This window comes from Colias eurytheme, chromosome 8, assembly GCF_061535395.1.
Source record: "Colias eurytheme isolate Ceu_HAF_F1 chromosome 8, ilColEury1 Martin Lab GWU primary, whole genome shotgun sequence".
Lineage (NCBI taxonomy): Eukaryota > Metazoa > Arthropoda > Insecta > Lepidoptera > Pieridae > Colias > Colias eurytheme.
The window spans coordinates 3373402-3398517 of record NC_142987.1 but is presented as its reverse complement, the minus strand read 5'-3'; the positions used below and the strand labels follow the sequence as shown (position 1 = coordinate 3398517).

Genomic DNA, 25116 nt, shown 5'->3' with positions numbered 1-25116 from the left:
GAAGACAGAAGAGAAAATTATTAGTAATTAATTAGAATAAAAAGGTTTGAAATATCAAATAGGATATATAAAAAGTTAGATATTTAAAATCAAATTTATTTATGTAGAAATGGGAAGAGTTATCTGAGAAAATTAAAAAAAAAAAAACAATAAATATTTACTAACGAAATACTAACTACACTACTACTAACTATAATTAACAGATCGTCACCTTATTATTAAAAATTATTTCGTAGACCTATTTATTTTTTGCTAGTATATTGCACAACATTTCTCAAATGGAATGTATACTTTTTAAATTATCTCTAGTATGTCAAGTTTAAAAATATCGATTTGGAAAATTGGAATCTAATGAGGAATACCCAAAAATCATTTAGAAACTGTAAATAGAACTCGTCATTGTATTGCACAACGAGGACGTCATTTCGAACATATGGTTTGAATAAATAAAAATGTACTAATAGATAAGAACAATATTATTATAATTATAAGAAATAAAATATATGGGAGTGTTTAATGTACATTTTGAAGTGAAACTTCTTTAGGCGCGATGAGAGTAAAATTTCAAGGTCGCGTCATGGCAATACCGTCACGTCATGGAGTAAGACGACGATTTCGGTATCTTTGAATCTTACCAAAGAAGTGTCACTTCTGACACGTGTGCTCGGCACATACGCTCTTTTTTATCGTTTTGTTGTTAAAAAAGTTATTATTGTCATTTTACTCATTAGGGAAAATACTTAATCAGTTTTTTTTTTTTTTGAAAACTGTAACTGTTGCGGAATTATCGCCTGTAAACACTTATCAATTACAATTATTCACGTAATTACTTACACAGGTAAATTTACTATTACTTCAAGTTCAAAATATATAAAAACATGTGTTACAACTACGTAGTCTTCACATTCAAACAATTGAGTAAAACCAGCTATTCTAAGATCTATTCCACAAGCAGAATTTGCGATTCCTAAAAGCACCCATAGTAAAAGGTGCATCGAAACTCCATGCATTATGTAAGCCCGATGAATTATTGATACCCAGTGGGGTCAGCAACGATAAACGCTCCAGATTAATAAACATCACGTGGATATTGACTGATGTGTTTGTTTATCATTAATCCTTCGTGGTAATCAAAGGAAAACATGGAAGGCTGTTTCAGAATCCATGCATGTCTAATTCATAGGTTACACGCTCAGTCTGGCGTCAGTTTAGTCCATCAGTTTGATCCGGCTTAGACTGATGCCAGAATGATGGATGAAAAACACGGGTATTCTGAACCATCAGTCCGTCAGTCAACTGGTTAGACGATAACTCTCCCGTCATTCTGAGCAGACTGATGGACTGAACTGACGCCAGATTGAGCGTGTAACCTATGTCTTAGAATCAAGTTCGATGCAATGCGTGCTGCGGTGCTGGATTATCACCTGAGTCGACTTCTAGTCTATGCTTCTAGGACTGTCCACAGTTCAGACTGTCAGACTGTTCCCACTGCAGACAGTGAAAATAAATATACATCTTGATGATGATAAATGGCTGCGTTTTAATACGATTATGATAATTCAGGTTTTGTTGGAAATATGAAAAGTTTTAAACTGCCTGACTTGATAAAAGCTTTGCAGATCATATAAGGCGTTTCAACATATTTATCATATTTTACTTATCATTTTACTTACTCATGTGTTTTTTATTTCTTTGTAACCCTGATTATCTTAAATTATTAGCGAAATTGAACGTTGAAGGAAAACATTGTGAGGAAACCGACATGTCGAAAAATCAAAACAGTTCGACGACATAATATGTCGTGCGGGTTGGCAGATGTCATAATATGACACACTTGATCTGATCCAACTGATCCCTTAAGGGAGGCCCGTGTCCCAGTAGTGGGAACGTAACAGGCTGATGATGATGATGATTATCAAGAATAAAGTACATATTATTAATAAATCAATGGAGTGGTTTTACAGGGAACAATTTTGAAACCAAGAAATACTTATACCTACCAGTAAGGCAGTAACTGATTAATTGACTATGACCATAATATTAAATATTGTTTAGTACTTAAGTATTTTTTGCTAGTAGGTTGCACAACATTTCTTCAATGTGTGCTTTTTAAATACACAACAGCGCATAAGATAGAGACGGCTTTAAGAATATGGCACTTGGCAGTATTTTTAATTGCATTATTAAACGGCATTATTAGTATCTATTCAAGGAGAAGACGGTACCGGAAAGGCTTTAAAAAGTAGGATGACATCTACAAAATGAAGTAATATCCCATACAAAATATTGCTTGTAAAAAAACCTAGTCTCCCAATGCTGTTCTCCTAACGTAAAAAAGATACATGATGGATTGTCCTGAATTTATGAATGAATGAATGAATAAATACTTTATTTGCACCAGAAACAAAATAATAACAAAAACACAGACAATAGAAAAACGTACAAAAAGGCGGCCTTATCGCTAATACAGCGATCTCTTCCAGGCAACCTTAGGTCAAGGATCATGTTATGTTTAAAATATAATTTTAAACATAACATGATCCTTATATATCCTCCTCCCATTTATGTTTAAAATATAATTTATATTTGCACTGATAACAACTGTTTAGTTTTACTACTAGTATAGTATTATATTATCTGTGATTTTACGTGTCTGAGTGAGTGTGAGAGAGTTCACTCGATAAGAGGGTTCAAAGGAAATTATATGTAAATTACTCGATTTTTTTTTTTAATTTTTGTAAGAAACGGGATGTCTTTTAACTTTCTTTTAAAATTAACTTTAATTTGTGTCGTGACTCGTGACCTGCTAATCAGTAACTGCATATAATGTATTTTGGTCAGGTGAATTCAAATGAAAAATTCAGGTTTCCGACTTCATGACACGTGCTTAAATAAAAGCGCGTTATAAAGATTGTATTTTAAATTGACATACGCTTGACTTTAACTTATACTAGCTTTTTGACGAAGCGTCGCCCGCGTAGTTGTAGGAGAACTCGCATAGTTCCCGTTCCCGTGTGTGTGCCGAATTTAATGAAAATCGGTTCAGTAGTTTTTGCGTGAAGAAGCATCAAACAAACATACAAAATTCCGCATTTATAATATCAGTAGGATTATACTGTTCATACATATCCGATTCAGACAGAAAGCATATTGTCGGATAAGACATACGTAAGTCAATTGATAAATACGGAAAATTAATCTATTCAAATATCAATACAAAAAAGTGGACAACAATATCAATAGATAAAAATTAGGAAGGATCAAAACAAGGCATGACCATCGAGATCAGTGTTTTACGAACCACGGTTGGCATTGGTCGTGAATTGCGTATTTGCGATAAACAAACATAACGACAAAAAGTGAGTTACCAATAATCATTTCTATTTATAACAAAAATTACATCAATGTTTTATTGTGGCATAAAATAGCATAACCAACAAACCAACACTTGTTTGTGTAAAGTCGGTAAATAATTATATTAAGCAAATAATCTGCCTTAAATAAACTGGAGATTACATGAATGTGGTCAATGGTCATGTAATCTTGAGACGAGAGACTTTTTTTATATATGTACTGAGCTGAGAGAGTTCACTTGATAAGAGGGTTCACAGTATAAATCGTATGTGGCCAATAAATATATAAATAAAATAAAATAAATATTTTTTTACATTTTCATCAAAATAAAGACTAGAAGAATTTAACTATTAAAACATACTTAATAAATAAGCAACTTGAATTTTTATTGGAAAGCGTGACCTGTTAAACAGTGTCTAAATATAATCTAAATATATTAGAGTACATATTTAAATGTAGATACACGATACTATAATATAATAATCGTCACGTTTATTTAAAAAGAGCGCTAATACACAAACTGAAATTTTTCATGGACAAACACATTTCCCGTTCGATTTCAGCTTCCGTTTGTCACACGTAAGAACTAAATAATATGACTATAATATGACTATGAACTATAAAAAAGTATCTATTTCGACTATTAGGTACAAAATTACTCTATTAGTACGTAAAAAAGTAAAAACTACAATATTTATGTACGTATTATAATTTACAATACATAATTATATGCGTATGTACCTGTACATGCTGACGAAAAATCATGACTTATGACTTTATTTGTACGAATAAGATTTAATTTCTTAGGTTTATATAATCAAATTACACAATACAATAGATTTTATTTAAATTCGTTGTGCAACTGAAAGGTGGAGCTTTTTAAACAAAACCTTCAAAGATTATGAATATCTTACTATTTTTGTTATTTTTTAATTACTTTGTTTTTCAGTATGATCATATCTGTCGGCGCAACGACGTTATACGATTACCATAAACGACTACGTTATAAAATAGCCTTATTAATATAACGACGACGAACGACGTTATACGACTACGTTATAAAATAGCCTTGGGGCCCTGCTTCCGTCATATCTAATAATATTATTTATTAAATCAGCTTATGACTTTAACAGTACTTTGTACTCTTAAACATATACTTATCGAGAGCTTTCGACGAAAGCTTCTATCTCAATAAACGCCCGTACTTACTCTTGAAAACAGTTTTCAGTCAATGTTAATTTCTCAATTGGACAATTTTTTTATTCTAGCCAATCGCAATACAAATTGCCGCTCAATAAAACCCAATAAAACTTGTTTATCAGTTTATTCATTCATTACAATGATAGTTGATACCTACGGTAATTGGGACTCTATTGTGCTTTAATAGGAATTGAGCTACTTTTGGTGTTGAAGAACCTCAGAAAAAATACAACATGATTATGTATCTTCTTATATATAAAAATGAATCGCAAAATGTGTTGGTAAGCGCATAACTCGAGAACGGCTGAACCGATTTCGATAATTCTTTTTTTATTAAATTCCTTGAAGTACGAGGATGGTTCTTATGTAGAGAAAACGTAAATATTATGTACCACGGGCGAAGCCGGGGCGGACCGCTAGTTTATCATAAAAATAAGTATTATGTAAGATACTGTTTACACCTCATTTGCAGATGGGTTCCTGGTATAGTCGATTATTATGGGGTGGCGACCCTGACGAAGTCAATCCTGTATCAGGGCTGTCAAGGAGAGACATTTATTTAGTACAAAAATCTTGGGCTGTTGCTTATGCGAATCCTATAGCTACCGGCACGGAACTATTTAAAGGGTAAGTTTAATGTGGTTTAATGTAGGTATGGACAGATACATACAGGTATAGGCATTGAAAATAGCCCTACAATATATGTATATTGTATAGTGTGGAAATTTTCGATGGGCCCTGAACAAATTTTAATTTTTAAAATTTGTTGGTTACTTCGATTCCCGGTTTAAGCAAGTGAATTTTCGAAAATCTTTGAATGCATGCATTATTGAAGTGAAAACTTCTTTAGCGGCGTTGGGTATAAAATCTTAAACTCGCGTCAGGGCACGTGGCCTGATCGAAAAAGCGTAAGACGGATGCTTTTTTTTAGCCCTTATATTCCATGCGTAAGACGGATACCATTCCAAAATATCAAACATGCTGAACGTTAATAATCAAGTTTTCACTTCTGTCGGCACTCCCGGAGTGCAACCCGTCTTTCTTTTTTATTTTTTTTCAAAAATAAAGGAATGTTTCCTTTCAGCACTATTCGCTATCTTCAGTATTTCAAGTACTTTCCCTCCAGGGCCAACGAAAATTTCCACACTGGGTTACACTCTACTATTACTTCCAAACTTTATTCAACGTTTTGATAATCTCTCGATACCTTTGATTTCATGATTTCAGTATCAAAGTATAATTACAACTTCTTCTTTATAAGAGCTTATCGCCTCCTAATTCAAGTAAAAAATAAGAACTGTACAGGTATAATGAGGCTTTTACGATAGGAATAAAATATATCTTAAAAGATGTAAACTTTTGGTTTATCGCAAGTCAAAAGACTGTAGGTACTAAAAAGAATAAACCAATTCATTAAAATTTATACATCTAATATTTCTCCTCAGGTTGTTCCGAGCAGATCCTACAACACTGTCATTTTTCAAAATGCTCAAGAATGTCCCAGAAGAGGAATTTGGGAACAACTTTCAATTTAGAGCGCATGTCCTTAATTTGATGACTTCTTTCAATCAAGCGGTGATAAATTTAGGTCAACCTGAGGTGGTGGTTGTGTTGATGAACAAACTGGGAGAGTCACATCGTAAACGGAAGATAGTAGAATCTCATTTTAATGTAAGTACCTATGGGTTTAAATTGAAACTGAAACTAAATTTTGCTAAATTAGCATGCAGAAACTCTACTGGAGGTGTGACTACCTTAAATCTTTAAGGATGGGCAGAATATTATATGCACAAGGTTAATAAATAATGCGCACTTGCCTGTTTTTGCTTTGAGACAGTAAAGTGCTCCTCGCCATCTCTGCCTTGAAAATTTACTTAGAAATAAAAGCTATGCGACTATTCAATACTGAAGATGCGACCAGAATTATGTATGCAGTATGTGATAGGAAATTATAAAAATAATAAAAGAATGTTGCTTTTTCAGGATTTAAAAGGAGTCTTAGTGAAAATGCTTATTGAAGTATTAAAATTGGATGAAGCCACACTCGGATCTTGGAGCAAGACTGTTGATTTCATGTACAAACACATTTTTGAAACTTTATCCAAAAACGAAATGACTAGCTAATGAAATATCTATTTAACTACAACTGTATTATTTTTATAGCATAGTTAGCTTAATAATTTATGTGATATATTTTTAAACACATCCAGACAAAATATGATTCAAACTTAAGAAAATAAATCTTATTTTTATAATTTAAATCGTCTTTCATTTGTTCTGATTTTGTTAATCCCTCTTTCGTCAAAATATGAGTAAAAGTTAAACAAGTTTTACACATAAAAATCAAAGTTAATATCCCATCATACGGTCTACCAGTATGTACGGCAACAATACCCTGAAAGCATATAAGTAAGTAGTATAAACTATAAAACGTATATTTAACAAAATCAGTTCGGTATACATAAAAAAGACTAATATAAGAGGCTCTTCTCTTGATTTACACATTTCATTTTTGATAATCGCTTGAAGAAAAGGCCAGAAGAATTTGGAACTACTTTTATGAAAATATCGATTGATAGAGCAGGGAAATTACGTTGTGACGAGGCCAAAATATTGGATCATAAAATGATTTTTATCATGGACGATATGATTAGATTAAAGACTGAAGTAATTAATTTAATTAGAGTTCTTGCAGACTGTACGATAAGGTTTATCTTTATTCATAGAATTTAATATACCTACACGTATTTTACGAATCAGTTTTAATCATTCGTGTTTCTTATAAAAAAAATTAACAATGAACATTTTTACCTGTACTACTTATACTACTACCTACTATGTCAAGCGATTGAATTGTGGAATCCATACTATCCATACTATATAATATTATAAATGCGAAAGTAACTCTGTCTGTCTGTTACTCAATCACGCCTTAACTACTCAATCAATTTGCATGAAATTTGGTATAGAGATATTTTGATACCCGAGAAAGGACATAGGCTACTTTTTACCCCGGGAAATAGGATAGGTTTTATCCCAGAATTCCCACGGGAACCGCAACTATGCGGGTTTTTCTTTGACAGCGCGGGCGAAGCTGCGGGTGGAAAGCTAGTATATAATATTATTCACTTGATGTTAGAAGGAATAATTATTATTTTGTACCTTGAAATAAAAATAAGTGTAGATAATAATAAAGCGCGTTTTTACTTAAATACAGTCGCTGAATTCAAAGTTATGTTGGGGACTCATGGTTTTTAGATGTTTACAGCCCCGCCCTCAGAGCCCGAACCGCTCTAGTGATTTTGGGAAAAAAGAATTATTAATCGGAATGGACAAACTGATGTTAATTATACAAATTTAAGAAAAGCATTCGACGAGGTTTTATGTAAAATATTATTGATAAAGTTACGTACATATGGTTTCTCAAAACAATTCTTACAATGGATTAATTTGAGTATTTGAATGATCGAACTTTTTGTGTCGTTGTAAATGGTTTTCGCTCTATTACGCACAGTTTAACATCAGGTGTCCCTCAGGGTTCTCATTTCGGCCCAATTCTATTTAACACATTCATTAATCAAATACCAGACTTGGTGACATGCTCACAAAATTACATGTACGTTGATGACAAATAAAAAACTATCAAACCCAACTTATTATTCTATGAAGTAAAAATTAGCAAGTTAGTATAAGTCTTTGATTTCCAAGTTTAAAAATAGTATAATAGACGGAGAGATAATTATTTAAAGCAATGTTTTTTTTTTGCTATTAGGTACACTTAAAGTCAAGGTTAAAATTAACACAGAGGTATTCAAAGTTACACATTTATAGTTTTATCTAGTTATAAAGTATAAATTTACTTGTTTTTAGGTTAAGTTAGGTTATAGACTCGTAGAGCTAAATATAGAGAACTAGATATAAAAATTGAACCATTAAATTAAGCCTTAAATAAACTTGGGATAATATTATGACCACATATGGATGTAATCCATATATGCACTGATAAAATCTGTTTAGTTTTACTACTAGTATAGTATTATAATATCAGTGGTTTTACGCGCTGTAGTCTGGAGAGTTCACTTGATAAGAGGGTTCAAAGGAAATTATAAATCATGTGTGGCCAGTTCTCGAATATTTTTAAACTTTTTATAAAAAAAGAGATGTCTTTTAACTACAAGACAAACTTTGTAACTTTAATTTGTATAGGAAAGCGTGATCTGCTAAACAGTTAGATACACATATATTTTTTTTGGAATTATCGATTTCAACATTTTCCAGAAAATATAGCTCATAAGATTAGTAGATACTACTTATATCATAAATATAAAAGTTTGTTAATATGGATGGATATTTTGTTATGCTTTCACGAAAAACTGCTTGAAGGATTTGGATGAAACTTTACAGTAATACAGGTAATTCATATTATGAATCGAAATCTTTATCAAAGGTTAGATAATTTTATTACAAAACTAGCTGTGCCCGCGACTTCGTCCGCGTGGAATAGTGCCTGTATAGTAGTTACTACTTAACTTTTATTGAATAAATACGTAAGTACTACCTTAAATAATTAAAAAAACTTTTAGTAAAATTTATTACTAAACTGAGCTAAAAAGATAAATGCCTATTGCTTAACTAATTAATTTTCTACGTAAAATGTATTTTAAATTATGTCATATTATTTTTTAGGCACCAGGAGGGAAAGAAGCAATTATTTATTTTCCTTCCTTCCTTGTATGGATGTTTTTGACAATATATTGTGCAGCAAATGAGTGCCGAGACAAACGTCAAAACGCAAAGGAATAGAATCCGCTATCGATACTAATTGACATAAGCGTACTGATGATGTTTTGCTAAAGATTTGTTCACCCTACCAACGACGACGACGATCACGAACAAAATTTTCATCCAGTCGCAATTTAATAAAATTGTGCAAAACACATCATACGCTTATGACAATTAGTATCGTAGCGGATTCCTTCTATTCCTTTGCGTTTTGACGTTTGTCTCAGCGCTCATCTTTCCTGTCTCGCGCCTGTAGTAACTAAACCGTTTAGACTGTGCAATAAAAATTAAATTAAAAAAAACCCAACGCAACGAAGAAAAGTGCATAGAAAAAGGAATAAATAATTTCACAAACTTCCCGAAGATCTTTAAAAATAAATAACTACCATTTTAAATATTTATAAAAATAAAAAAAACAAAGTCGTCGGGGCTGCCATACCATCATTATCATATTATCATAATTTTAAAGATCGACGGGAAGTTTGTAAAATTATTTATTCCTTTTCCTTCATTGCGTTGGGTTTTTTTTTTAATTTTTAAACTTCGGTTTCTTATTTTCATGTAATATTTTCAAGTGAGCGAGACCTACCTTTACCTCCATAATACATTCCTACATCATATTGATATCTATAAGTTTGTTGCTCCTTGACATCTTTTAAGTTGGGCCGTAACCGTGCACAAATTGTAATGGACCACAGTGGCAAAAGAAGTGGTATATTTAAGAAAAAAATTCCCAAGCGCCGCGCCAGGCCTATGTGGCTTTGAGTAGAATTCAAAATTTCCAGCTGGAGTGGCTATCCTCTCGCTCCCATATCCCCCTCTTCTTTCACAGACTTTCAACCTTTCCATCCCTAGTAAATGGCAGAACCGATTTTGATGTAAACTATATTATCTAATTGTACCTATATGTACACGACATATCCTGTCGTTTGATGCTCCATTTGGTTTGGTTAGATAACCACTGTCACCCCTAAACAAGGGCGTCGCCAAGGGGGGGCAGGGAGGGGCAGCTGCCCCCCCCTAGAGATTCTAAAAAAGTTGCCGAATATAATGCAACTAAAGTCTTGTTGCATTGATTCTGGTTGGTTTGGTTGAGTCTGGTTGATTTAAAATATAAATTTTTTCGCCTTATTTCAACTTAATCCATCAGTCCTCGGAATCACAGACACAATAGAAAATCTATTGTGTCGCGCCCCGATCGGGCCTTACGGTGGTCAATGGGTTAATACCAAAAAAACAACCTAATTTTCATAGGAAATTTACTCAGAAAATGCATACAAACAGTGTGATAATGAGCTTTTATAAATCAGGCAAATTTCTCAAACGACCTAAAATGTTAGCTATGGTATCGTTACTTTGATCAGATGAAATTTTTTCTTTGGAAATGTTACCGAAAGGCCGATACAAGAGAAAATATAAAGTTCGAGAAGTGTGCCTGATTTAGTAAAAGCTCATTATTACACTGTTTGTATGCATTTTCTGAGTAAATCTTCTATGGTAATGTATATTATATTCATATAACATCAGAAAGAAGAGATTTCAATGAACAAAAGGCTCCCCAATTTTTTGCAAAAAACTCATATTTTGACGTCAGAATTTTCGTTTGAAAATTAGGTTGATTTTTGGTATTAAGTTGTAATAAGGCGAAAAAATAAATATTTTTAATCAAATAAATTACAGTGTATTTGGGACATAATAAGGTGTTTTCAAAAAATTTTTTTGAAAAAGATATTTAAATAAAAACCCTACAATTCATACCTACTTTTCTTATTCATTAGAGAATGAGAAAAGTATGAATTGTAGTAGGTAAAGTCAACTTGCCCCCCCTGCGCCATCGGCTGGCGACGCCATTGCCCCTAAAGTGTAATAAACGGATGAACCGATTTCGATAAAACATTACTAATTGTAATTCACACGTTGCTCTTTCATATTTTGATATGCCGTTTGAGATATTATTTGACCACATTAGATTATTGTTAATTCCCACTTTTACCGCTGTAATCTGTGCTGTAATCTAATAAATGGAAAAACCGATTTGGATAAAAATAGAACTATAACTGTACTTCACCCGTTATGCACTTTCATTTGATATGTCACTTAGGTATACTTGACAACAATCGTTTCTTTCATTCCAACTTTTACCCATATATAGGTATACTAAATGGATGAACCGATTTTGATTAAATATGTGCAATTATACTTTACACGTCATGCACTTTCATTTCATATGTCACTTGAGTCAAAATTCATTTTTTTATTACCTAAAACTTTTATACCGTATATCAAATAAATGGATGAACCTATTTTGATAAAATTTGACTTATTGTTACTGATAGGTCGTTCACTTTCATTTAATATATCGCTTAAGTATATTCGATAACTTTAGTTATTTTCATTCCTACTTTTACCTCTATATGTATACCTAGGTATAATAAATGGATTAACCTATTTTGATACAGTTTATCTAAGAACCAGCGTCGGAAAATATCCTGCCTAACAAAAAAACCGCATCTAATTACCTGCTAGCGAGCTACGGTGGCACAAACAGATACACACACAGACACACATAGCGGTTGAAAACACTTATCACTCATCTTTTTGCGTCGGGGGTTAAAAATATTATAATACGACATAATTTAAAGGACATTTTATGTATAAAATTTACCTAAAAATAAGTGTCCCTTCGTCCAGCATACTCACCACAACTCACCATGGAATCCTGATATTTCATGAATGTCAAAAAACTGTTCTGAAATAGTGCTAAATAGTGCCCAAAGGAAAAAAATAGTGCTCTTGTACTTGCGAAGTTATAGCCATAGTTCGATGAGTATGCTGGACGAAGGTTTCGCCCAGCATACTCACCTCCGTCCGGAGAATCTGTATCCGCTTCAAACATAATTCATACTTCAAAAAATAGTTCCCAAATAGTGCCAAACGGTGCCCAAAAAGAAAAAACAGTGCTCGAATAACTTCGGAGTTACAGGCTTCGTTCAGTGAGTATGCTGGGCGTAGATTCTACGCCCAGCATACTCACCTCAGTGCGCGAATATCGAACGAGCTATAGGAACAATTTACGTCTCAAAAAATTGTGCTTGAAATAGTGCCCAATATCAGTCCAATTTTTGCTTGACTTTTGACCTAGAAAACCATTAAATTTGATTGTAAACTTCTACATACATTACATTGAGTACAGTCGAATACAATATTATTAACTTTCTTTCTAACAATTTTTGTCTTGTGTAAATTATTTGTTTTGTTATATTGTCTATGTAAGGGAGTATTTACTTTAGAATCGCAATATTATTAATTACACATTATTTTAATAATACTTTATAATAATATGATTAAGCCTTCGCGCGTCGCATGGGACCCCGGTAGCTAGGAACAATGATTTTATATATTTGTCTAGATCACGGCGCTTGAAGGATTAAGATATCAAATGAAGTAAATCATGCATGAAAAATAAAGTTGCTGTTATTAATGCTTACATTACAACTGACAAAATTATTCAAAATAATCATTTTCCGGATCAAGGACGGTACCACAACGTTTACGGAATTGACCTGTATTCCTCATGTGATAAAGTTCAATATAGTGTGGCAGTAATGGATGCACGTACGGTCAATAGGTATGGGGCTTACGACGCGCGGCGCCCGCGACGCTAAACATTTTTTTATATGTATATTATATCTGTGCCTCCAGTGAATAAGGGAGTAAGACGAGTTATTCCCTTTGGTTTTTATTGCACCATTGGATTCAGCTCGTCAAAATACACAACATATCAAAAGGTCATATCTCTAGCTGCGTCCTAACCCATTTTTTCGAATGACCCAAACGGTATAAGTAGGGTGTGATTAACGGTATAAGTTACCTTATTCATCATTTTAGGCAATCGCAAAGGAACTATTCGTCTCGAGTCAAAAGTACCCACGAACACAAAGACGTATGTGTAGTTATACTTTTTGAATAAAGACTTAATTAATTTTGTTCCATCAGTCCTAACACTATTTTAGTATAAGCGCATTTGTGTCATTTTTCTAACATGAGCATAAAGGAACAACTCTTTTAGTGTCATTGGTTCAAGTGACGACATGAGACAGTTTGGCATTAATGCCGTGTTGCTATTGGTCTATTAATTATTGAATACTGCACGGAAACAACACACACTATTCCTTATTATTTTTAAATCGTTTTTTCAATAAATCTGCAACAACAAATCTTTATATTTTTTAAAAAAGGTATTTATCAGTTAACTTGGGTTACTAATATATTTCTATGGAAATTAACTATTTTTTGCAATAGATATTAAAAATACAGTTAACATATTAAGTGCATTTAATGATATTATACTCTTTGTTTATATAAATACAGAACGATAATTGAATCATCTAAAAAAAGCCAACAAAAATGTTAAACTTATATTTTCTTCTTATAATTGGGTAAGTTTTTAAAAAATAACTCGTTTTTAATCTTTTTTCAAATAAATTATCTAACTACAATAATCAAGACAATAATATATACTATATATATAATAGTCGCATAAAAAAAAGTATTTATAACCAGTCTTGACAATTATGAATATTGTTTTCTCCGCATATAGCGTTTTAGCCACTGTGCTTTGTTAATTTGCCTTTTTTATAGGAAAAAAATCCGCAATATCGATACTTCTTTGGTCCTGCATTTTCGTAAAAATTTTATGGATACTCTGGTACCACATATTTTGAAAAAATTGGGCTATTGTCACGTAGAGTCTCTTCAAAGTGCGTGCCACAAGTCGTAGGTATTTGCATCCAAGGCACCTTCAAATCTGTGCTTAATTTTTTCATAAAATCTTTGCGGTATTTTCTTTATTTATCTACATTATTTTGATATTATATGATATAGAAATGGTTAAAATTCTATATCATGCCGTAAAATATCGCCACTGACCACCTATAACTTTTCCTGTATTAACTGAACATACAGGAATATGGTTTTCGGGCTTCTCTTATCTCTTTATAGTGCTTGTATCCTCAATGTATACCACCATGACATTGTGGTGTTGCCACTTTTATTATCTATATTTTATTATCTGTGGCGTTCCGAAACGGAACGCACTTGATCGAATTTTAAATTGATTCGACGATTCATTTTCACTAGGACAATAGCTGTTAATACGCAAAACGCAATACGCAGTTGATACGTAATTAATACCAATACTCAATGATTGTCTCCTGCTAACCTGTACAGACTAGACTCATTGACTCATAACAACATAGTACTGTATTATTGAAAGATCGATTAAAGGTTTATTTTACAATCTACGACTTTCATTATACATGGGTAACAAAACCCCATAACATATTCGGTTTTAGGTACTCCGGACAACATCTTCAGCCACCCAAGCCCTTTGCTTGAAGTCCAAATCCAGCGGAGGACAATAATCGTCATTTACTAAAATTGAAAGTTTTTCGTCCTAGTATAAAAGTTGTCTGGATCCCATTTTATACTCAATCTATAGTATAATACTATAGATATCATGTGAAACGTGATTTGGAAAAAAATATTCAAATAAATCACAAAATAAAAATTTGAAACAATTTTAAAAGTTACGAAAAGCCCAATTATACGTCAAAATGACGCACAACATCCTCTTTACAACCAAATGGCGGAATTTACCTGGATGAGCCAACTATGTACTGATAGGGCATGCAGAACCGAGTCCGGTTCCAAGTTTCTGAAACCCGGTTCCAAATCGAGCTCAGAACCGGGTAGAACCGGGTTACCCGGTTCTTTTATAATACTTCGGAAAAAATACGAAATTAAACAAAAGTAACTGTAAAAGTAACTGATGGGTCTTTTATTTTACGCAGCTTGTGTCCTATTTTATTAAATTAATAAAGAAACAAAATTTCAATACTTTTCTTTATTTATCAGTCTTATAAAAGTACCTTGTTATCCTAATATCACATATAAACTTAAACCTTATTCATTAACTGCAAACTGTAAAGCGAAAAACCGGCCAAGTGCGAGTCGGACTCGCGCTCCGAGGGCTCCGAACAAACCTATTTTTTATAATGTTGTTACTTTAAAATTTATATTTCTAGCAATTTTTCCTTTATCTGTGTTATAAGACGTTACTTTTACAAAATTTAAAGGCTCTGTGTTCATGAGAAGTTTGAGTCCCATGCGAATGTCGAAATTTGCGAAAATTTTCAGCATTTACGGCTGTATCTTTTGATGCGTTGGCTTGTGAGTTTGACTTTTTCACAGCATTAAGGGACCGAAGACTTGAGTATTCGATATAAATTTCAGCTTAATACCAAAAACAAAAACATGACTGGATCATGAAACAGTAAAATCAACAGCTTTTCAAATCCACGACAAATCTAATAACAATATTTCAGTAGCCTAATTTTTGTCATTTTCGAAGCCTATTTTTTTTTTGGTAATACACCCTTAGGAAACTTATAGCATCTAAGGTTAGACAACCAATCAGAGCCACGCTTGAGGCGTGGCACGAAAATTCGCGATGCACGTGAGTCTGACGTTGCCAGATAGAATAAATTTGTTAAAATGATGCAGCAAAATATAAATAATACTTTATATTTTAATATTTTGGTCGGAACCGGGAGAACCGGGTTTCATACTATTCAGACCCGGTTCTCAAGATCATCAAAAAACCCGGGTTTACCCGGGTTTTTCGGAACCGGGTAAACCCGGGTGCATGCCCTATGTACTGATGACTGCTAGGTCTCGACGGCTAATAAGTTGGTTCTGGATTTTGCAGCGATTCAATGATAAATATAGAAGAGTTCATACGTCAAATTTACGTAGATTGGACTTCTAGGGTTAAATGCATAAATACCTAAATGTTGTTTTGTTTTTATTATCTAATAACGATAAAAAAACCCGTTGATTTCATTCTTTTTTCAAGCTCCGTGCATAGTTTTTCCACTAAAATGCCTCAATTGAGTCATAAAGTATACAAATTTCAAGCATAATAAGTCACATCATTTCTATAAAACCAAAACTGGCAATAATATAAGTCGTGTTGTGCGATTATGAACATAGTGCATAAGGGCATAAGTCGTTATATTGCAAAGAGTAAAAAAAAAATTATGTGAATACATTGAGTTATTCCATGAAGTACTCGTTCATAAGGCCACAACTACAAAAAAACACGAAAAAAGTATATTTATGGGGTTGTTACAATATGTGTTCATATGTAAAAATATAGTCTAACATCATATCTTACACATACAAGCTTAAAATTTTGAATTAATAAAGATTTAGTATTGATATATAGTTTTTTGTCTCTCCTGAAAAGTGCTGTTTTTGAGTTATTCCCTTATTCACTGGAGGCACAGATATACAATATTAAAACTACAATTTTTTCTATTTACATTGATTATATTATGAATGTTAACAAAAGCTGTGAACTAGTTAACTAGAATTCTGATTACTTTGGCCCTTTAAATAGTAATAAATAACGTAAGTAATTAAAAATGTTTTTTATTGCTAAACCTTTCATTGATGAAACTATTGGAAAGAGTTTTAAAAATTTGTATAACTATGTCACAGTACTAGTTTTGACTGGTTATAAGTTTTGCCTGCAACATATACTTATACAAAAAGAAACTGTATAATTTCCTTTTTACAATTTTTCAAGATATTAATTTTATTGGCTGCAAATGACTGTTTTTATTCAGACAAACACACAATGCAATGAAGTAATAGACTTCATTTACGCTTAAAGTTTCATTCATTTATTATTATTTATAAAATATATAATAATGCATTTAATCGAAAGTTTTTGACATGTGAGAAAATACCATAATTATTTCCAATAACATGAAGTCTACAATTAGAAAGTTTAATATTTTTGTCCAAAAACATGTGTCGACGACTGTACCCCATTTTACGTTAGTATGTAGAAGTTTACATTAAAATTTAATGGTTTTCTAAGTCAAAAGTCAAGCAAAAATTGGACTGATATTGGGCACTATTTCAAGTACAATTTTTTGAGACGTAAATTATACCTATAGCTCGTTCGATATTCGCGCACTGAGGTGAGTATGCTGGGCGTAGAACCTACGCCCAGCATACTCACTGAACGAAGCCTATAACTCCGAAGTTATTCGAGCACTGTTTTTTCTTTTTGGGCACCGTTTGGCACTATTTGGGAACTATTTTTTGAAGTATGAATTATGTTTGAAGCGTATACAGATTCTCCGGACGGAGGTGAGTATGCTGGGCGAAACCTTCGTCCAGCATACTCATCGAACTATGGCTATAACTTCGCAAGTACAAGAGCACTATTTTTTTCCTTTGGGCACTATTTAGCACTATTTCAGAACAGTTTTTTGACATTCATGAAATATCAGGATTCCATGGTGAGTTGTGGTGAGTATGCTGGACGAAGGGACACAAAAATAAGCATAATTTTAATTTGACCCCTCCCCCCCTACTACCTCAGCTTACCCCCCCACCCCCACCCCACCCTTGGGGACTTTCGATATGATCACCTGGACATTTTATAGAAATAACTGTAGCGTATATCAGATAACTTACGTTTTATCGTATATTGTTTAATAGTGTACCATAGAATGCCTTAGCAAATGTTCGCCGTTAAATAGTCATAACTTTTTTATTTATAAACCGATTGACATGAAATAAACACTAAATGTTAAATGAAGATTACCACAATATATTAGTGAAAACCGCATTTAAATCGGATAAGCCGTTTCTGAGATTAGCGTGTTCAAACATACAGACAAACAGACAAACGGACAAACGGACAAACAGACAAACAGACAAAAAAAATTTTAACGACAGTTTTGGGTTTGGGATCGATTTAGTAATAACCCCTGCTAATTTTTTTTTACATATTTTCATTGTACAGACACCACTTTTCTAGAATTTTATTATATGTATTGATGATGATGATGATGATCAATAACATAGATGATGATCAATAATATTGATGCAAAAAAAAAATCGTAAGTACTTAAAGTTTTGTCAATTGAATTAAAAATAGCCATGAGCACTGTTTGATAGGCAATTGATCATAGGCATAATATTTGTTCATAAATTGTTTTTGACAAAAAATATGTCTCATCTGTTGATCAGATCGGTGAAGGTCGATCTACCAGCGGCTCTTAGACCATAAGTAGATACTAAATAAATATTTTCTCAGATCATTAACGTTATCAATACAAAAAAGTGAACAACAATATCAATAAAGACCAAAACAGTCGTGACCATCGAGATCAGTGTTTTACGAACCTCGGTTGGCATTAGTCGTCAATTGCGTATTTGTGATAAACAAATATAACGAAAAAAAGTGAGTTACCAATCCAATCATTCTTTTAATTCTTCAGTAATATATCTAGCATAATAATAGAGAAAATATGACTTGTTGTTTAAAGTCGGTAAATAATTATTTGATGCAAAATAATCACATGCCTTGAATAAATTTGGGATTAGGTACATGACCACATGACTGTATCTAAAAAATCTATGTTTGAATTTTTATTTAAAAAAAAACATCACTTACTAATAATATACAGGGTGTAATCGTTAAGTGTGCACAGGCGATTATTCCGTAACTGTTGCAGATACCTATCAAAAAACTTTAAACTGATATCGAAAGTACTTAATTAACCTAATGAGTAAAATGGCCATAATAAATTTTTAAAAATAAAACGAGAAATATCTAAAAAAATTACTTGAAACCCTCCCTTACATTTAGTATGAGATACGAATATCCCATGTACATTTAATATGAAAGATTTTAGCTTTTTCTTTCTTTTTATGGTTTTCTGCTTTAATTACTTCGCAAATTTGAAGGGAAGTTAATTTAGAAACTGTAAATAGAGCTCCTCATTGTATTTAGTGTAACATTTTTGGATATTTCTCGTTTTATTTTTTAAAATTTATTATGGCCATTTTACTCATTAGGTTAAGTACTTTTCGATATCAGTTTAAAGTTTTTTGATATTTGCAATAGTTACGGAATAATCGCTTGTGCACACTTAACGATTACACCCTGTATATGCACTGATCATACATAAATTACAAACATAGATAACAACTGTTTAGTTTTACTACTAGTGTAGTATTATCTGAGTTGTTTTACTCGTCTGAGTCTGGAGAGTTCACTCGATAAGAGGGTTCAAAGGAAATTATAAATCGTGTGTGGCCAAAACATGTCGAATATTTTTTTTTAATTTTTATCAAAAAAGAGATGACTTTTAACTATTAGACATACTTAATATGAGTAACTTGAATTCGTATAGGAAAGCGTGACCTGCTAAACAGTGACTAAATATATAACATTTTTAACAATAAATAAATCATAAGATACTAAATATAATATCATAAATGTTCAACTTTGTAATTATGGATGGATATTTGTAAGTTGTTACGATTCCACATAAATATTGTACAAAATTAAGCTCTTAATATTTTAATGCAGGTTTTTGAACGGCTTTATGTGACGTTTAAATAAAAGCTCATTCAAAAAGCTTACTTTTTCAATGGGCCTACGCTTGAACTTAACTTATTATAGTTAGACAATAAGTTTACTAAGTCGGATATGTATCGAGTATCCTAGAACTGAAGTCACTTAAAAATCTGGAAGCGTACAGCATAATTATACATAATATCTGACTTAGTAAACTTATTGTCGGATAAAAACATACGTAACTCAATAAATACGGAATATTAAGTGAACAATAATATCAATAGATAAGAATTAAGAGGTCAAAACAAGTCATGACCATCGAGATCAGTGTTAAACGATCCTCAGTTGGCATAAGTCGTGAATTGCGTATTTGTGATAAATAAAAATAAGGACGGAAAAGTGAGTTACCAATAATAATAATTTATTTTTATTAAAAAATTAAAATTCTTCATCAATATTTTATTGTGTCATAAAAAAGAAAACAAGATTTGTATGTGTTAAGTCGGTAATTATTTATATCAAGCAAATAATCACATGCCTTGAATAAACTTGGGATTACATGACCACATGACTCTATCTGTATTTGAATATCATTAATATTTGCACTGATAAAATCTGTTTATTTTTACTACGGTACTAGTATAGTTTTGTGTTATACGTGATTTTACGCGATAGAGTTTACTAGATGTAAGATACACTTATAAACAATATTTTTTTTAAATTTTTATACAAAATAGATGTCTTTTAACTACTTATCAGTAACTTGAATTTGTATAACAAACCTACACACCTGCTGTGAAAAAGGGTCTAAAAATAATGTTTATTTTTTTATCACTTCAACTTTTAAAAAGTTTGATTATTAAGAAAATATACTTAAAAGTATTTTAATGTTGGTAAATGATACTCTAATAAAATCATCACGTTTATTTAAATAAGGCAAATACACAAACCATTTTTTTATGGAATCACACATATTTTATGGTTCGATTTCAGCTTCCGTTTGTCACACCTTTGAGCAAAATATTACAACAATTTATTTCGACTTTTAAATTTTTCACGTACGCAGTAAAAAAACTTTAATATGAACATATTTGGAAACGTATTACAAAACATAATTACTATATGCACTTAAACGTCTACCCTTTACTCAATGGTAGAGGGAGCCCACTATGTGGAAACTGGAATTACTAGAGTAAAATTAACGAATTTAAAATATTAATAAACCTTTACATAAATCAAAATACACAATATAATATAAATACTAATTTACAGTAACTGTAAATTAGTATTAACACAACTGTTGTGATAGCAACTGAGAAGTAGAGCTTTTTAAGACATAACTTTTCAAAGTACATATTTCATAATGTAACCTTGCTCAATTTTCTTTGTCACATGGTTTTATAATTCTATTAGAGGAATTCCTTTGAATTGACGTATTTGATTTATTATTATATATTTATTGTAAGAATAGCTGTAAGGAATCAGAAAAAAATAATAAATAAATAAATCTTCATATTTTAGGTATTTCTAATTAATGTACTTTGTTTTTCAGTATCTAATAATGTTATGTACTCGAAACCAGGTGACGTCTTTAATAGTCGTTTGGACGTATAGTTATCGAGAGCTTTCGATTCGAGCTTTTATAATAGAGTGAATCCTCTATTATCTGTATCTCTATAAAAGTGCGTTCAACAAATGCCAAACCTTTTGTCTTTCATGCAACATACATAACGATTAACACTTTGTACTATTCTAGAAAACCAATTTTACCTCAAAGCTTTGACAAACCCAAATCAACAACATTTCATGAACTGAAACACCACGCTACACGAGCATACTTCAATGTAGTGTCGAGTCAAATATTAACTCAATCGAGGTCACGTTATATTTGTTTGTGGTCAAACATACTAAGTATCAACCATGTGACCGATTAACTCCATTGGAAACTCTCCAAACCTAATCCACTGTTTCGATAATCACTTTATGCGGGTCCATAAAGTCTATTAAAAGTTCGGTAATATTTGAAATTGACCTAACTATACCTAATATTATAAAACTGAAGAGTTTGTTTGAACACGTTAATCTCATGAACTACTGGTCCGATTTGAAAAATTATTTCGGTGTTAGATGGCCGATTGATTGAGGAAGGCTTTATAATATCATTACGCTAAGACCAACAGAATCGGAGCCACGCGGGTGAAACCGCGAAGCGCAGCTAGTTTAAAAAAATATAAGAGAAATTTAAGATAATGGTACAGACTCCTATCGACATATGATACATTGATGTTATATATTGTTACATCCCAGCTCTGAAAATGAATATCAAATTGTTTACATCGCACGATAAATTACTTGTATTGAAATTGCTGCTCAATAAAATCCAATAAAACTTGTTTATCAGTTTATTCATTCATTACAATGATAGTTGATAGTTGATACCTACGGTAATTGGGACTCTATTGTGCTTAATAATAGGAATTGAGTTACTCTCGTAATTTGGTGATGAAGTACCTCAGAAAAAATACAACATAATTATGTATTTATTATTAAATAAGTATTGTGTAAGATATTGTTAAATAGCCTACGTTCGAGTTCTGCAACTGATTCTGCCATATCCAATTGAAAAAATCTCTTTATTTTCTTTAAAAACGTATAAGAGATACTTGTAGGCAATGTTTAAAATAAACAATAATTAATATAAAACACCTTATTTGCAGATGGGTGGCTGGTTTAGTCATTTAATATGGGGTGACCTTGATGCAATCAACCCTGTGTCAGGGCTGTCAAAGAGGGACATTTATAAAGTACAAAAATCTTGGGCTCCTGTTTATGCCAATTCTTTAGCTACCGGCACGGAACTACTTAAAAGGTAAGTTGAATGTATTCATAGATATAAACATTGAAAATGTTTTTTTTTAACTACTATTTCGTCGACATTTACTTTTAATAATTGTATCGAGTATCCTAGAACTGAAGTCACTTAAAAATCTGGAAGCGTACAGCATAAATAATATTACAGTAATATTTCATACGTCTGGTGATAGTCTAGACAAGATTCTAGAGCTATAAGCTATTTCATACGTCGTATATAAAATATAGTATCAAACGGTTAAACAAGACTTAATTTTGAAATTAAACAACCCAAACTGTATATTTACACTAGACAAATTCTTATAACCTTCAAACTAAACAGACCGACATAATTCCCCGGGGATAGCGGGCACATTAACAAATGAAGATCTTAACAAAAGAAAAATAAATCTTCACTAGCGTTGTAGGAAATACAAAATGGAGACGAGGGAATAAGATTAATAAAGTATGCGACTCGTACTGAATACACAATTGAATCTCGACAGCGACTCACAATACCGATGCTCAATTCAATTCGTTTTCATTGCTTTGGAATAGTCTACAATGTTTCCGACGGTTATTTCGTCTGGTAACGGCTTTTGATTTATTTATGAAATGAGTATCTACTTGTAGCCAAGAAATTATGAATTATTATAGCAATGTGAGAGCGTCTGGACTGCTGGACAACGTCTAATTTACACGAGAATTTTGCTACTTTCCTTTAAACAACAAAAATGAACATGAAATGATTGCATAAAGTCCATAAAAGTTATGGGTTAATCGGCTATTTTGAGGTATCCAAGTATGCAAACTGTCAACAGCGATCAAATTTGCAATAAACTATTCAAACAGCACATCGAGCCAATATTTACCATATATTTATGTTATACCAATATTTATGGAGCACGTAATAAATGACTTGGAATTATTTACACATTTACATGGTTCACAAGCAATGAGATACTTTTCATTTTACGATTCTATAAAATGTTTTATGGCCCTCTTTTCATCGTTTATCGCCGTAACATCAAAAGACGAATGTCGAACGGTTAGCAAATTGACTGTAAACTTAAAATAAACGAATGCTCCAAAAACGTATGCAATTGTTTGTGTACATGTCTGGAAAGTTTGAGTTTCCGACTGCTGATGTTCTCGATTCAATGTTTTGATAATCTCTTGATTCCTTTGATTTCATGATTTCAGTTTTAATGATTAATTTCATCGTTAATATTTATTTATTCTTCATCTTAGCAAGAACTCACGATGAGTTCTCTTCAGTCAATGAATAACACAATATAAAATGGGGACTATAATGGAGTAAAAGTACACTCAGAGAATTTTGTACGATAGGAAATAATAAAATCTCTCAAAATTTAAGTTTATAATATCTACACAAGGCGAGACTAAAGCATGAACAAAATATACTCACAAAATCACTTTCTTGGTATTAACGTCTAATATCTTCATCCCCAGGTTCTTCCGAGCGTATCCCAAATCACTGGAATTTTTCAAAATGATCAAGAATGTTCCAGAAAGTGAATATGGGAATAACATTCAATTCAGAGCGCATGTCATCAGTTTAATGTCGTCTTTGAACCAAGCGGTGATCAATTTAGATCAACCTGAGGTGGTGATGGTGATGATGAACAAGCTGGGAGAGTCACATAGGAGACGGAAGATACAAGAATCTAATTTTCAAGTAAGTATGGTTTAAATTGAATCTGAATTTTGACTAAGAATAAATTTATATGCAGAAACTCTATTGAAGGTGTGATGACCTCAAAAATAGTGTTTAATCTTTCAGGATAGGCAGAGCATAAATAATGCACCCTTGTCTGTGTTTGCTTTGAGCCAGTAAAGTCCTCACACCATCCATTCTGCATTAAAGATTTACTTAGAAATAAAAGCTATGCGACTACCCAATGCAGAAATTACTACCAAAATTATGTATGTTGAAGGAAAATATGAAATAACGTTGCTTTTTCAGGATTTAAAAGGAGTCATAGTGAATATGTTTATTGAAGTACTAAAATTGGATGAAGCCACACTCGGATCTTGGGGCAAGACTGTTGAATTCTGGTACAAACACATTTTCGAAACTTTATCCAAAAACGAAATGACTAGTTAATGAAATATCTAATTTAGACTGTATGTTAGATAGACCAAATAATAGACAAGCTATGTGATTATTTTTCAACACATCCAGACTAAATGTGATTTATCACGCAAAATACTTACTTAAAATCTTCTTATAAAGATACTATTTATATAAATATAGAATAGAGTAGAATAGAATAGAAAGACATTTATTCCCAAAAAATTATACAATACAGTAGATGGAGTTAGATAACACCACTTTATACTTACCTATAGCTAAAAAAGAAAAGGCATATTAAGTGAACACTTAATATTTACCTACTATAAAACTTTTTAACAGTGCAATATTTCAAAAATTTTGTATAAGTACAAATAGTATTTTTTAC

General features: G+C 32.0%; 2 protein-coding genes and 1 long non-coding RNA gene across 4 annotated transcripts in view; all 3 read left to right on the top strand.

Annotated features, from left to right (window-relative positions):
• LOC149906375 (uncharacterized) overlaps positions 1–25116 on the top strand; it is a 260872-nt gene that overhangs the window by 124167 nt on the left and 111589 nt on the right. The gene's annotated exons all lie outside the window — the stretch shown is intronic.
• Positions 3174–6776, top strand: LOC149906382 (hemoglobin-3-like). The gene is made up of 4 exons (XM_090104712.1): positions 3174–3359; positions 5027–5181; positions 6000–6225; positions 6538–6776. The coding sequence occupies exons 2-4, from the start codon at positions 5027–5029 to the stop codon at positions 6676–6678; spliced, it is 522 nt and encodes a 173-aa protein (XP_089960838.1). The 5' UTR covers positions 3174–3359; the 3' UTR covers positions 6679–6776.
• On the top strand, positions 18572–25035 carry LOC149906381 (globin-3-like). Of its 2 annotated transcripts, none has more exons than XM_090104287.1 (4): positions 18572–18661; positions 22501–22652; positions 24107–24332; positions 24621–25035. In XM_090104287.1, the coding sequence occupies exons 2-4, from the start codon at positions 22501–22503 to the stop codon at positions 24759–24761; spliced, it is 519 nt and encodes a 172-aa protein (XP_089960413.1). In that variant the 5' UTR covers positions 18572–18661; the 3' UTR covers positions 24762–25035. The 2 variants fall into 2 exon arrangements, with proteins under 2 accessions (XP_089960413.1, XP_089960412.1); XM_090104286.1 differs by lacking the exon at positions 18572–18661 and adding an exon at positions 20075–20182 and having other exon boundaries at positions 24621–25034.

Coding starts and splice junctions, on each gene's coding strand:
- LOC149906381 (XM_090104287.1), top strand. CDS start 22,501: ATGGGTGGCTGGTTTAGTCATTTAATATGGGGTGACCTTGATGCAATC. Junction 22,653..24,106: donor GGCACGGAACTACTTAAAAG/GTAAGTTGAATG, acceptor CTTCATCCCCAG/GTTCTTCCGAGCGTATCCCA. Junction 24,333..24,620: donor TACAAGAATCTAATTTTCAA/GTAAGTATGGTT, acceptor TTGCTTTTTCAG/GATTTAAAAGGAGTCATAGT.
- LOC149906382 (XM_090104712.1), top strand. CDS start 5,027: ATGGGTTCCTGGTATAGTCGATTATTATGGGGTGGCGACCCTGACGAA. Junction 5,182..5,999: donor GGCACGGAACTATTTAAAGG/GTAAGTTTAATG, acceptor ATTTCTCCTCAG/GTTGTTCCGAGCAGATCCTA. Junction 6,226..6,537: donor TAGTAGAATCTCATTTTAAT/GTAAGTACCTAT, acceptor TTGCTTTTTCAG/GATTTAAAAGGAGTCTTAGT.